We start from the raw sequence: 14,916 nt of genomic DNA on the forward strand, positions 1-14,916 counted from the left end.
GATTAAAATTCAGTAGTGGAAACCATTGCTACAAGTAACACGTTATCAAGAAAATAAAACATCCACGCTACTTATACTTAGTTTCCACATATTTAAAGTTTTCCCAACACATACTTTCATGAAATATCTTCAAAAACGCTTGCTGAACACGGTAGGCAATATTTCAATTCAGTAAAAGAATATTCCGCTTATCAAAATCTTTTGACAATTTCTATGTAACGTAGCACAGTTTTATGTTCTTTATAACTGCCTTTTTATGATAATCCCAGCAAACGTGGAGAACTATATTTCATTCATGACTGGAATCGAGATTTAGTAGAACAGCAAATCGGAATTTTTATCTTTATATTTTATCATTTTTAAATAACAACCTAGCTCCAATTATAACGTGAAAATTATTATTCTTAACTAACAATGTCTTTACCTTTACCATTATTTTATAAGAATAAGTTATGTAAAAAGTAGATTAAAATAATAAAAAAATGCATATAGCCGTTAAGCCTATAAGTATTATTGCTACGCCGTAGCAACTTCGTAGCAAAGATAAAACGTAACATTCTGTTTACTTATTTTAACTATTTGTACCTTGTATCAGGAGGAAATCTTCAAAAAGATACCCTTCCGTCTGGAGGCAAGACGCATGTGAGGTTTGTACCCACTAAAACCCCTTCGGTGGCGAGCCTCTAGTGCATAGATGTGGGTTCCGAGATCTCCGCGAAACTCAACAGAACCTTCGGCACTTTACGACACAATACAGGACATTGCGTGATGTTTCGCAGCGTTATGGCAACGATTTGTACCGACTAGTGAAAACATTTCTTAATTATGTTATTTAGCTTTCGTCTCAGTATGGATGAAACCAAAAAAAGTTTAGGAATTTTTACGTGTTCTACCAGAATATCCTCTACATCTATGCCAAATTCCATCGAGATACGTTCAGCAGTTTAAGCTACAAACTCTAGCAAACATCCATCTATCTATCTAAATGTACGCATTTATAATATTACTTACCTATGTAACTTTAACAAAGATTATGGTTAATTATAATATCTTATGTACAATACAATATGCTACGGCATGTAGTGACTACGAGATCGCACAAAACGACCGTAGCAATTTAATTGGGGCATATCGAGTCCGCTATATAATTAATGGTCGTAGATAGCAACGAATAGAGTTAGTATTTTGAAATACGACGACCCTCGTATAAGGAAATACACATGCGATAAATTTATTTATGTCTTCCAAAACAGTATCTGTTACTTAAGATTTGAAATTGCATAGATACATTTAAAAGAATGAAACACAATGTTAAAAAATTAATTTTCCTTTCACGATACATTTGTCAATAATTTACAAAGATATCATTCAAAACGCAACCTACTAAATTATTAATTCTCAAACCATTTATGTAAGAAGTGTGAAAATAATAAAAAATCAAAACTGCGTAAAACGAACAAAAGAAAGGTGGAAATCTCATAAAGCAAGGACAATGAAGCTTAACATATTTTCACACAAAGTATCTCTCCCCGTCTCACACATACGTCGAAGCATGTAAAAATGAGCGCAAACACAAATATCATTCTCGTAAATGACTCCTACAACTTCAGTATATTACTTCGGTCGACGAAATTCGTGGAGCAAGGCAAAAAAACTCAGACAACAGCAATGACATTTATCTAATTACGGGATCGCGATAAGGGCGCACGAGGGGCGGGGGTGCGGGAGGGGAGGGGAAGGATTGCCTTCGGATGCCGTCCCGCAGTACGTTCGCGGCTACAGTGGGGAATGAAAGCTTACCCGGTTGCTCCACCGTTCCAACCTTGTACGGACAACGAAATATTCTCTAAGAACTTTCGTGTTTTTCACAGTTTTAAAAGTTTTTTTTTGAATTAAACTAATGGTGTGGAAGTGTTGATAATTGTGAGGAATTAATTTCTATTATAATGGATGAAATTTTCGTATAAATAATGTGAACCGATTGGATGATTTTGTATTAGCAATGCTGTAGATGTATACTTCTTCAACATGAACGTTCTTCTAGTTTTTGGCCTTTTTATAGGTGAGATATATATTGATTTATTTAAATCTAAAAATTAAAGTATACTTTTTTAATATTTTTTTAATGAAATTCAAAGTTTTTTGAATAAAATTTTCAACCTTTCAAGTACACTCGTCGACACGGTAAGCTTGAAACGTTGGAATTTAATATTAAATTAATATTATCGTGGTGAAAATAATTTTTATTTTAATGAAATATTCAGGGCGTTTTAATAAGTTACAAGTATCATTAGTAGTGATGTTACGTACATTTATTTGAGGTTTAAAATATTTTTACTCTAAGCTAGTTATTCTTATTTAAATATTACCTTATTTATGCAAAGATAAAATAATTAATGATGAAATATTTTCTAAACAATGTCTTTTTTTTTTACATTAATGTAATTATTTGTAATGTAGAGCGTTGATGGCCCAGTCATTGAATGGTTGACCATACTGGGTCGAATTCTACAGATCTAGGTTCGATCCCTGTCATGTAACATTCTTTTTTCGAATTCAATATGTACAATTTTCTAACGTTACAACTCTTTAGGTGTATCCTAATAGGCCGATCGGCCCACCGAACAATCAAACCAATGAGATTTGTCTTATATGGCCGATGCAATGTATAAATTAATCGACCTATCTCCAGACTGTATATTCTTGTTTGACAATACATCAGTCTTCTGATACAAAAACAGCATGTTGTATTTTAAATGAAGTTTACAATACGATATTTAAAAATGTTACTAATTCAATCAAACTAACAATAGATTGGGGTATATCTAGGATAGCTTATGATGTACATTTGTAATGTTAATTTAAGATAGCCGAGGAAGTAAAAGGCTTTTACCTTGCTTAACTTTTATATGTAGGCGTATAAATATTTCTATTTCATGTCCATTATTTGTGACTTTAGGATTTGTATGGATTACTTCGAACTGAAGTACAGTCACAGAAATCTTTAGTGTTCCATTTACAGAACAATTGCCATGTTGCAAGGAAGACGGCAAACTCAGCCGTAGTATTTAGTTGCGCAAAAGAGGGAATAATAATTAAAACTAGTCGTGCGCTAATGACGCATTTAAAAGCTGTGTTCTGTTGGTTATTGTACCTCGTCATCTCAAGTCTCAATGCGTATAAAACGTTCAATCGATTTTTGCTTTTAGGAGCACTGCCACTTTCCCCGATTGTACGACATAATTTAAATATACTATAAGAGTTTTATCATATTGCATTATTGGATTCCATTACCGAAACATTCATACTAAATTTTATTATCTCATTTTTTTAATAAAATAAAGACAATCTTTACAAATCTTCAATAATAAGAAACAGTCTTTTTGTTACTAGTTTAAATATAAGACAGTTACACCCACATTGTAATAAACTGTAATGAACGTTTATTAATTTCTGTCCTGTCTACAGGAAAGTGCTTTGATTAAATCTTCCTATTTCATCATCGTGCAAATTGATACGGAGATTGTAAGAAGTGATATAACAACAAAGTACAGTATATTGGTTTATAGTACTGGGTGATATACCAGCAAGTTCCAACTGGAATTCGCCAAATAGCAAAGCGACCGCTGCCTATAAACATTCGTATTTGCTGATATGTCTATCTCTAATCCAGAGGGGACGCACAGAAAGAGTACTATCCTTCTCTTCTGCCTGAGGGGAATGCTTTACAGATACTCCGGACCCAGGGGAACGGAGTAGAATGGGGGCATACCCCCTAAACCCCTTGGTTCCTCCAACGTCTTAGGCCGGGGCTAAGGGCACGCTTTTGCTTACGTCCGCGACCCCGGTCTGCAAAGAATACTATCCTCCTTCTGCTGTCCTCTCCCCCAGGGTCTGTTAGTCAGATGACATTTACAGTTGGTTTCCACTAGCGTAATCTTTTTGAAAAAAAAAAGGATGGCTCGATGTTATTGTACAGTTGTAGTTGCAGATGAAAGAAATTTATAATTAGAAATAAAATATCATTTTTTTAATTAACTTTCAACTTAATTACTTGAATAGTCCATGATTTTAATAACGTAATTTTAAATATGAATTTATTGTTAAACTTTTACACACGGGATATGCAATTGCAGTGTTTTTTTGCAAGAAGCGTGGCTGCCAGAATAGGCTTCAGTTTAGCACTTGCTAGATCTTGCTGGCTTCGTCGGGGCTTATTACAAACTATAAAGTTAAATAATGGGCTATTACTGTCCTATTGTAGCACAAAGGCGTCTGTTTGCGGCGCAAATTATATTATAAACCAGCATCTGTAAGGTATAAATGAGGGTAAGGCATGATAAGGTCCAACTTTTGTGTTTAAATGTTTTGTTTAAGTGGATTTTTTCCATTAGTGGAAATTTTATTTATTTGTGATAAGAATGACGTTTTACTTTGTTATTATGATGCATTTAAATGCAATGTAATGTCGAATGAAAATCCAATTACATAAAAATAATAGCTAAGATTTGTATTTTTGTATTTTTTTATGTATTGAAGTAACTCAAAAACTACTGGGCCGATGTTAAAAATTCTTTCACCGTTAGAAAGGTAATTTATCTGTGAGTAACATAGGCTATATTTTTTAATTTCACGCGAGCGAAGTCGTGTGCAGCAGCTATGTTAAATAAAAACAAAACACAAACATTTTTCGATGTAAATCAAATTAATTGTGTATAATAATTTCCTTGAAAATTCCTTAAAAATACTTTTTCGTTTAATTTCCGTCAAATAGAGATTTAAATGTAATTGAAAATACTTAAATTATAATTATTATATCAAAGTTTAGACTTCTAGCAAGCCTAGTAATCTTAGCAACTCTAACTAAAAATCTTGAAGAATCTAATTACTAAAACTAACCATTTGGTATGCAAACAAAGACACCAACCGAAAACAACTGTATTAAGAAACTTTTTAACTGGATGTACAGTTAAAACTTTGCGCTGTTGTTAGTTTTCGGAAAAAGGAAATTGGTTGAAATATATTCTCTGCTCAGTGCGGAATATCTTTGAAGTTGTACAATTTCTACGAAATGTTTAAGTCCTTTTAAATTATTTGGATAATTATTCTACTCAGCTGTATCTCGCGTAGTTATAAACCACAAATACTATACTAGGTTTTCATTAAATTGGTGAAAAAGATTTGTGATTCTTATAAAATGGGAGAATTAGTTTCAACTACTATAACATTTATTTAATATTTTACGACGTTAATATTTTACGACCTTTTACCCTTGAATTTGTTAACACGGAATTTAATAATTTCGTATTTCGGGCTTGTCCAACCAAATTGTAAAATGTATAGCAATCCAACGTGTAAAACATGTGATATCGGATTTTGTTCCCTTATGTGGTAGTGACGTCATTTTTAAGCTATCTGAGTATCAGCCAGTAGTAGGACAGGCCTTTAAAAGCCTTGTATGTTCTTTAATCTAAACCTATTGTAATCAGAACTATTTGAAATATATATTTTTTTATTTATTAATTTAATCCAATAAGAAATTCTGTATTCCTTTCACAAAACGTAATGGAAAATCTAATTATTATTTTTTTATCTAACATTAAAATGGCAGAATATTTTAATTAAAAATTTTTCTTTTACACTTTAATGAAACTTTTTACTTTGCTAAAAATTTTGTCAAATTTAAGCTGAATCTTGTAAAGATCGTTGACATGGTGCTGCAGTAAGCTTTTGAAACGAGTTTTCTTAGCAACGGCTTTTGTTCAAACATTCCACGTTTTAATTAAAACCATCTCGTAATATTTTTTTTTATTTTAATCCTTTATGTTGTCCATAAATCGGTTTTATGAATATTATTAAGTTTTTTATATAGTGCGAATGTTTTAATTAAAAAACTCATTTGGTGGAAAATAGGTTGCTTTACGAGTTAATATTTGTTGTTTGGTTTTGCTATAATTACCTTTGATAATTTATATTTAAACATTGATTTTAGTTTAATGTCTAAATTGTGTGTCTGTTTTTACAAGTCTTTTTTTAACAAGCAATTAAATCATAAGTATAATAGTAAACAACATTGTAATAATGAAGTTTTGAACATAATTAAAGTCAATTTAAATTTAATTGTATTAGAAAACGTACTCATATAAAGCGTGCGTACACTTGAAACTAAACTATCACAGAACTGTTTAGTCTCTCTTTGATTCCTTTGAGGTTATATGGAGGTGCGCATACTAGATTTTTCCTGCAACTAAACAGTTGAATGGGCTACGAAACAATCGCACAACAGTTGTTCAATAGTTTAGTCAAAGGTGTGCGTACGCTCTTAGATGTTATATGTCGAACAACATTTTCCTTTTTTTTAAATTGCAAAAACCAGCGCTTGACCACTATCCCACCTAGATCAAGGTGAAGATGTGGTTACCTTGTCATCATCGACGTTGTTTCATAGTCTATGCCTATAATATAGACTTATTTCTCTTCCCTTCCCATCATTTTTAGTGTGGAAAGGAAGGGAAAGTAATGTTGATTGGTAAAGAGATCGCATTTATAATCGCGGATGTCTATGAACATTTAATATGTATTTGGCGTATTTGGGAACCCTTGTTCGTTTTTCAAATTAATATCTATTGTAAATATATACACATAATATAGCTGATCTTTGATATAAGATTCTATTCGCATAATCAGGCAATTATTCTAGATCATTCTATTTCATCCAGACTCGGACCAAACACTAACTTGGCACGTAACCAATATCTGACAACGTGATATAAAATTTGCTGATTCTATTAACTTAATTAAATTTAATTCCGTTGCCAAAATATAAATTAACTAAATAATGAAGTGAATAGTTTATTATTCAATTATACAAATTAAAAACGATTTTATTTATATTTGCAAGTTATTTAGAAACATATGTCCGGAGTCCATGGTATATTAGGAAGGAAATCGTCTTCGTCACCAATCTGCTTTATAAAAATCTTATCAAATTTTCATAGCTGATTTAAATGGGTTTTCTCTTGCGTGTGTAAGTTTTTATGTTTGTCTATTTGTATGTGAGTTCATTTGCACCTACTACAACTTACTTTATTTAACCGATTTGGTGTGTGCAGTTAGGTACATTCGCTACGATTATAGACCGACAAAATAAACTGACCCGGTGCATAGTATCAAACTAAATTGTCATAGCTCAATAGCACCTTCCTTTTAATGTTTAAAAAGCGTCAAAGGTCCATTTTAATTTATACCATTTTATATACCTGAGTAGGTTATCTATTTCGGACAGAAATAGATGGCTAAGCCTCTCATTGGGCCAAATAACCTTATTTGACGTCATTTTGTTAATCAATTTATTCATATAATTTACAAATTACTTAGACGAATTACAAAAGGACGGTGTTCATGATTTGCCGGTGACATGTTTTGTTCCAGTGATAGCGACGGCACATAACATAACGTTTCTGGAAGTGCCACAGTACGGCGACCCGCGCTGGAGCGCCGACCTCGTATGCCACTATGTCAACGAGGTGGGGGACCCGCCGCTACATTCCGTCAAATGGTATCGAGATAACAATGAAATATTTCGATTCACACCTGAGCAACAAGTGAGTATTTCGTACTTTATTGTATAGGCCTACAGTGATTTTATGCCGTTTTTTTACATAAACAGGGGGGTGCCTGCTAGGTTTTAGACTTATCAGCAAGTCAAAAAAATTACGTTTCTATATTCTAAATAAAACCAAACGATATGCAACTTTTGTCTAAATCGAATTTAAAAATTATCAAAATGTCAACATTCTTCCTTGCATGGTTCCCTCTTGGTTCAAAATGTGATGCGTTTAAAATGATTGTTATTTCACAAAATTTCCAACTGCCTTGTCCTTGTTGGTCTATACATATAACTAGGATCTCTATTTCTTCAGAGTTTGCCAGGAATAATATGTGTCAATAAAAGTCTTTCTGTAGTAAAAACCCGAGGTAAAACTTACACCGCTCTTACATTGTTGTTATTGGAGGTTAAAACCATGTATCAATGTGTATGGAGAGATTGAACCCGGAACTTATGATTATAAATCCACGGATAAAACCTCTGTTTTAATCCACTTGTTAATAGTATAGATAAATCAGGCAAAAAACTTCAAATTGGTGCAATCGATTCATTACATTATCTCCTACCAGTTCTATTTTTACCTCAATGTTGTTTTATATTTTCTGGACATGGTATAAACGTCTATTTCATATTAAAATAACACTGATTTTATTCTTCAGCCATACACGAGAACATTCAACACAACAGCAGGCGGCGTGGCGCGAGATTCCTGCAATATGCATAGCTGTATGATAAGTGTTGTACTGCCCAAGAGATATAACACGAGGATATCCTTCACGTGTGAAGTGTCCACTGAGGGTCCTAGATTCGCTGTTGTCAATCAAACTAAATATCTTACTGTGGCAGGTATGCACTTAATTCCTAGTTTTAAATGCTATAGATTTTATGTAGTCAAACTAATCTTACTAATGTTATAAATGCGAAAGTTTGGATGGATATAGTTTGAACGGATCTCAATGAAATTTGTCGTATGCTGTTGCTCACGACATCGTCCTCGTGAAATTATATAGTAAAAAATGTCTGGCCTATGTTACTCGGTGATGACGTAGCTTTGAAGTAGTTTTCGAGTTATTCCAATACATACTAAAATCCAATAATACAAATCTTATCTTTTTATAATATTAAATATAGATGTAGGATAGTCTAGAAGAACACAGGCTATTTACTTTTGTTTTTTAATTCCACGAGTACGGAGTCGCGGGAGAATTCTAGTCCATAAACATTTAAACAGATGCAGATTAATTCATAAAATATCAAAGAACCACTAATATAGAAAGTTTGCATGTTTTTTATCAGAAAACAAATGTAGAAATGAAATTCCTGTGTATAGTTTTACTATTACTCATATTTTACGTATGGGTGACAATTACGGAATGTTCGAGAACACTATATATTTTCTTCTTACAAGTTGTTTTGTGTTACCAGTGACATTAAAAGAGGACCCTGTAATATCGGGAGTGGAGGGTAGCGTGCAGTTCGGAGAAGACGTACTTCTGAACTGTTCCACCTCGCCCGCCATGCCGCCCGCCAACATCGTTTGGTATGTGGACGGGAAGCCTGAGAAGGTTAGTAAAACATACAGCTTTATTAACTGCATCTATTTTAGTAAAGGTTCTTATTTTTAAATGGTTTTTGTTGATTTTTGATTTTAATTACAGTTAATTATAAAAAAAAAGATTTCTCTTGAAAATGCACGACATGTACAAAGAGAGATTACAAGGGTTGTTAAAGTGCAGTACTGTTGCTACTTAACAAATCATGGTTGCTTTCACTAAGAGCGCACACCTTTGACTAATCGCACAACTGTTCAGTCTCGCTTTGATTCCTATGAGCTTATATGGAGGTACTCTACTCGATTTTTAGTTGTGCAAATAAACAGTTGAATTAGCTGCGAAACAATTGACAATCTCATAAAACTTGGCCGATAGCTTGGTCAAAGGTTTACACCCGTTCTAATAGGTTTATTCACGTTGTTTGATAGACATTTTGCCATATTGATTACACTGATTAAAGTTATGTTACAGACGGAACCATGGATGGTGGATAACACAGAAGTGTCATCCGCCGATGAATACGGGTTGCGATCGAGTTGGCGACCCATGCGACTTAGAGTGAACACTCCTAAGGGAGATGTCTCGCTGCGTTGCGAGGCAACTCAGCCTGTACGACCTCCGTATATCAGATCCAGTAATACAACGCTCGTGGTCGCCAGATCGCCGCATCTATCCATGTTTACTGCTGCAGGTGAGTTTATTGTCTTCTACCGCATACTTAAGATGACACTTAAAGAGCGCCTTAGCTGAAATTTCTCCTTCTAAATCTTTAAAGGTTCCTCTTAGCGTCAACTTAAGGGCAATAGTCTACTTAATATTATAAATGTGAAAGTTTGGATGGATGGATGTTTGTTACAGTTTGTAGTCTAAACGGCTGAACTAGTATAGATGTAGAGGATAGTTTGGAAGAACACATAGGCTACTCACTTTTGTTTTTTTTTAATTCCACGTGGACGGAGTCGCTGGCGAAAGCTACATTTTCTATAAAACTTAATTTGTCTCAGTTTTGCTAGTTACTTTATTAAATACTTCATACTAACTAGGAACTAAAATCCTTGCCATTTTGTGTAAAAAAAAGACATGAAATAAATTTCTATAAACACATTGATACATTGAGTATATTAGAGGAAGTTTGAGAGCAGCACCAGTGGTAGAGAACATGCCATGTATTGGCATGTTATGAGAAGGGATGAATCGCATGTAACAAGACGGACGTTAGTTATGAATGTGGAGGGGTACACCGCTAGAGGTAGACATGGAAAGAGATGGATGGATTGCGTAAAAGGTGACATGATCAAGGGAGTGATGACTGAGATGACGGATGATAAAGTGCTTTGGAGGATGAAAACCCGGTGCGCCGACCCTACGGGAGTAGGATAAGGCAGGGGAGATGATGATATTGATACATTAGGGTACAGAAGGCGTTATGAGGAATGGTCTATATTCTCAGTCTATAAGTCTCATATTTACTAGCACTATGATATACCTAATCTCAGTTGTATCTTACAGGTTCAAGTTCATCGAAAGCAGACGCGATATTTCTTATGATAGCATCCAGTATTACATTACATATATTTTCCAAATGCAGTGCCTTGTACAGAGTCTAGTAGACTCAATCGGAAATATACGAGAGATAACACAACCGTGGAACTCTACTGCTCTCACACTTGTACAATAATTTTATCCCTTACTTTGTCTTTGAGATGATAGAGACAAGCTACCCTTTTTAGACTAAAGGGTGCTGCCTATAGATATCCGTAATTGTAGATGCGTTGCTTACCTTAAATCGAGGGATATTTTCTATGCGTCCCTGCCCCCTTTAAATTACTTCCCCTGTCCTTAACGTATTAGAAAAAGGGCAGGAAAGGTAAAGGGATTAATACTAAGGCTATTCATCAGACGAGACGCGGAATTTCTTTCACTTACACCTTCTGTGGTCGTGATTACAACGAGTAGGTCCGTTCGTGCAACAGATTGTTGTTTGATACAAGTGTAACTGCAGTGGAACTCTACGGTTATTGATTTAGAATAGGTAGTAAATCTTTCTAACCATTGCATTTTGCACACCGCCAGCATAAATATTAGTTTATAAATATAATTCTAAAGATAATATAAGACTTGTTAGGAACAGACTTTGTTATTTTATAATTTTGTTTTTAGTTGATAATTTTTATATAAAGCCGTTATTGTTATAATTGACGTTTTGTATAATGTTACGTGTTCTAATGTTTATAAATAGATTAATTTGTAAAGATTAATTTACGTTGGTAAAACATTTATTGTACGAATGGCAAAACATAAGATATTCCGATAATATTATCACTGAAAAAAATGTTGTTTATTTTTATTTTCGCTTTTGTATGATTCAACAACTAAATGAATGGAATTTGATACTCTGACAACAAATATTGGTGTGTAAAATGTAATTAAAAGTTTTGTTTAATTTTTTAAATATTTATAAAAATCTCAATATTTGTACAATTTACATTTTTAAGGCTTTATATAAACATTTTAATTTAATAATCATGTTCAAATATTTAATGTATTATTGTAATACTTGTACAATACTGTAAAGTTATTCAGTAAACAGTTTTGTTGATAAAAATCAGTTTGCTTTGTACTTATTTGCAACAATTTTTAGATCATAAACAAGATAAGAAAAGTATTTAATTATTAAAAACGCGCGCACATCTTTGACTAAACTATGGCACAACTGTTTAGTCGCACTTTGATTCCTATGACCTTATATGGAGGCATTACTCGACTTTTAGTTGTGCAACTAAACAGTTGAAACTAAGAAACAATTGCCAATCGGACAACAGTTATGCGGTAATTAAACAAAGGAGTGCACACACTGTAACAATCACAGCATTTGATATCCGCAGTAAATTAATATAATAATTAATAAACAATCTATCAAACCAGTTAATAATTGCGACGGATTAATTCCCTATATTGAGATCGTTAAGAGGACAATAGAAATGTCAATAAATCTGCTTCTGGCAATAGCAGAATTGGCAAAACGCCGACAGTTCAGTGTACTTGTAAATTATGTGACAAATCTAAATTGTAACCAGAGGGCTTATCACGAATATTCCAGAGAACTTTACACACAGAAGTAATTTGGTGTAACACCTATAAGTGTATACGTTCAAGTAACTTTCACGCAAACATTCGTGATAGACCTCTGATTAGCATGGATTAATATATCAGTAAGTTACTACGGCAACATTTTTTTTTAAATATCGTTATCTATTTTTTTTAAACCAATTATTTTTTGTAATATCTTCTGTAGGCAATCCTTGAAAAAAAATGATGTGAGGAAAAATATCAAAAAAAAATTAGCACCAATTTTTTTTCTCTTAGTTTGAATTTAACAGGTGACTATGTTATCAGTCATGAAAATACGAGTAATTAATATTAACGTAAATGTAAGAGAAAGGGGAAATAATATTGAAATTGATTTAATTCTTGCAACAAAAAGCACAAAAGCTACTGCACCAGTATTATAAAACCAAAAAATAACAGATGAAAAAAATATTCATATAAAGCGGTGAGATTTTTTCCTTTTTTTTTAAATGTATTTTTTGTTAATTTCGTATTACATTTTTTTATAATACCTATTACCTAGTATTAAAAAGCACTGAATATAATAAGAGCATATTGATTTACGTTATGTATTCCAGTTTGTATTTACAGAAATTTGATAATTGTAATAAAATTTATATTCGAAGATATGGGCTTAAATGCTCATAAAATTTTGTTGTCGTGCCAAATTTCTATGTAAGTATTCACATACGAATGTCTTATAAATGTATATAACTTTAATAACCTAGTTAGTAAATTGTCCTATAATGTGCAGTTACATAAACATACGTTATTTTGTATGAACATTGGGAGAATTTATGTCATTGCTTGTAAATTGTACATTTTCATTTTTCGGTAAAAACATTACAGTAAGCACGCTGACTGTAAATTCAATACGCGAACACCAGCACGCTGACTGTAAATTCAATACGCGAACACCAGCACGCTGACTGTAAATTCAATACGCGAACACTCCCAGCACGCTTACTGTAAATTCAATACGTGAACACTCCCAGCACGCTGACTGTAAATTCAATACGCGAACACTTCTAGCACGCTGACTGTAAATTCAATACGCGAACACTCCGGCACGCCGACTGTAAATTCAATTTTGTACTGATTTCTTTGCTATAAATATTTCTTTCTACAGTTTAAGAGACAAACCATATAATTTACAAGCATCTTTGACGAATCTCCCAATTTTCCATTAATCGTATTTAGTTTTGTGTATCGTCGTTTTAATTTATCAATTGTATTGTGTGCGTCCACCTTTTAAAGCGTATGGTCAATTTCTAGCACTATCAAATTGTTCTGTGATACATGTGTTTATAAGTTAATGATTACAAAAATTATAATTGTCATCTTAAACTAAAGAATATTAGAGAAGGAGAGACTCTTTACAAAGATTTGTTTTAACACGCTTTGTTAATGTACTGTCGCCTATGTTCGCGGTATTCTAGTTTCAGATAAAAATCTTTGCTATTCTTAAAATTAAGGGGCTACTTTATGCTTTTTGTTCAAGTAAGAAACAACACTAGGTTATCTGAACTGTACTCCTATCGATATTGGGATGTAACTTTAATATTTTAAAGCATACAATAGAGCAAATTATTGTCGCTGTAAAGTGGAATACTGCGAACGTAACTGTACTTTCGTTGACTCGAATAGGATTGTTTCGCTAAGCAAAATTCACCACAGATTTTTTTTTGTTGGCAAATTTAGATTTATATAGTTATAAGTCTCTCCGTCTCTAACTACAGTTTAAGTGTAATATAAAATTGTCATTGGATGTTTCGCTGTTAATTGTGGCGAATAAATGAATAAAAGAAATTATTTGTTTTATTTTATCTTAAAATAATAAGTTGAAAAAATGATCCTACAACAGGTTTTTGTTCTCCAAATAACTCTATCAATCCATCTCAGTCATCACTCCCTTCTTGATCATGTCACCTTCCACGCAATCCATCTATCTCTTTCTAGGTCTACCTCTAACGGTGTACCTACGCATTCGTAACTAAAATCCTTGTTACATGGGATTCATCCCTCCTCATAACCTGCCCATACCACGCTAACCTTTTTATTAAACAATCAGAATCAATTTGTAACATCGACAAAGGGCTCCCCTTGTGTTTTTTAACATAATTGAACAAGCATAAAATTACAAACCATCCAAATAATTTTATAATGCCTACAAACATGTTAGTTGCAATGTCGATGAAATTGCCCGATATTCTGCGGAGTTAAAGTATCGTCTTTCTAAATCCAGTTTCTAGTAAACAAAAGTTTCGATTACTTTGTTTCTTACCTATATTACTGTGTTAGTTATATTGCTTCCCTGGGCGTTGAAATCAAAGAGTTGTTTTTTTTTTAATTAAGTAGATATTTGCGTTAACATCACTTTTTAATTTTTTATTTATATCTAGATATATTATTTATTCGTAGACTTATGAAATGAAAATATTTAGACAATGAAAATTTGGAATTTACACACAATCAAATCCTTTCCAATCCTACTGAGAATTTAGAAAAAATGTCAAAATGTTTTCATTACAAAATATTAGGAGACCAGAAAATGTCGCTGAGCGAATCTCAAAAAGGAAAATAATATTGCATGAATTCCCATTATACTGAGTTCCGCAAATATTCAGAGCGGTACAATATTTGAGT

At 32.9% G+C, this 14,916-nt stretch overlaps 1 protein-coding gene across 1 annotated transcript; it reads left to right on the plus strand.

Moving 5' to 3' along the window:
• Nucleotides 1-1,789: 1,789 nt before the first annotated feature.
• Nucleotides 1,790-11,337, plus strand: LOC106109736. Its single transcript, XM_013291339.1, has 6 exons — nt 1,790-2,062; nt 7,432-7,604; nt 8,269-8,455; nt 9,035-9,174; nt 9,634-9,853; nt 10,672-11,337. Exons 1-6 carry the CDS (start codon nt 2,029-2,031, stop codon nt 10,767-10,769), a joined length of 852 nt encoding a protein of 283 aa, XP_013146793.1. The 5' UTR covers nt 1,790-2,028; the 3' UTR covers nt 10,770-11,337.
• The last annotated feature ends 3,579 nt before the right edge of the window (nt 11,338-14,916 follow it).

Source organism: Papilio polytes, unplaced genomic scaffold (genome assembly GCF_000836215.1).
Source record: "Papilio polytes unplaced genomic scaffold, Ppol_1.0 DF821067.1, whole genome shotgun sequence".
Taxonomy (NCBI): Eukaryota; Metazoa; Arthropoda; class Insecta; order Lepidoptera; family Papilionidae; genus Papilio; species Papilio polytes.

Coding starts and splice junctions, on each gene's coding strand:
- LOC106109736 (XM_013291339.1), top strand. CDS start 2,029: ATGAACGTTCTTCTAGTTTTTGGCCTTTTTATAG. Junction 2,063..7,431: donor AGTTTTTGGCCTTTTTATAG/GTGAGATATATA, acceptor GTTTTGTTCCAG/TGATAGCGACGGCACATAAC. Junction 7,605..8,268: donor GATTCACACCTGAGCAACAA/GTGAGTATTTCG, acceptor TTTATTCTTCAG/CCATACACGAGAACATTCAA.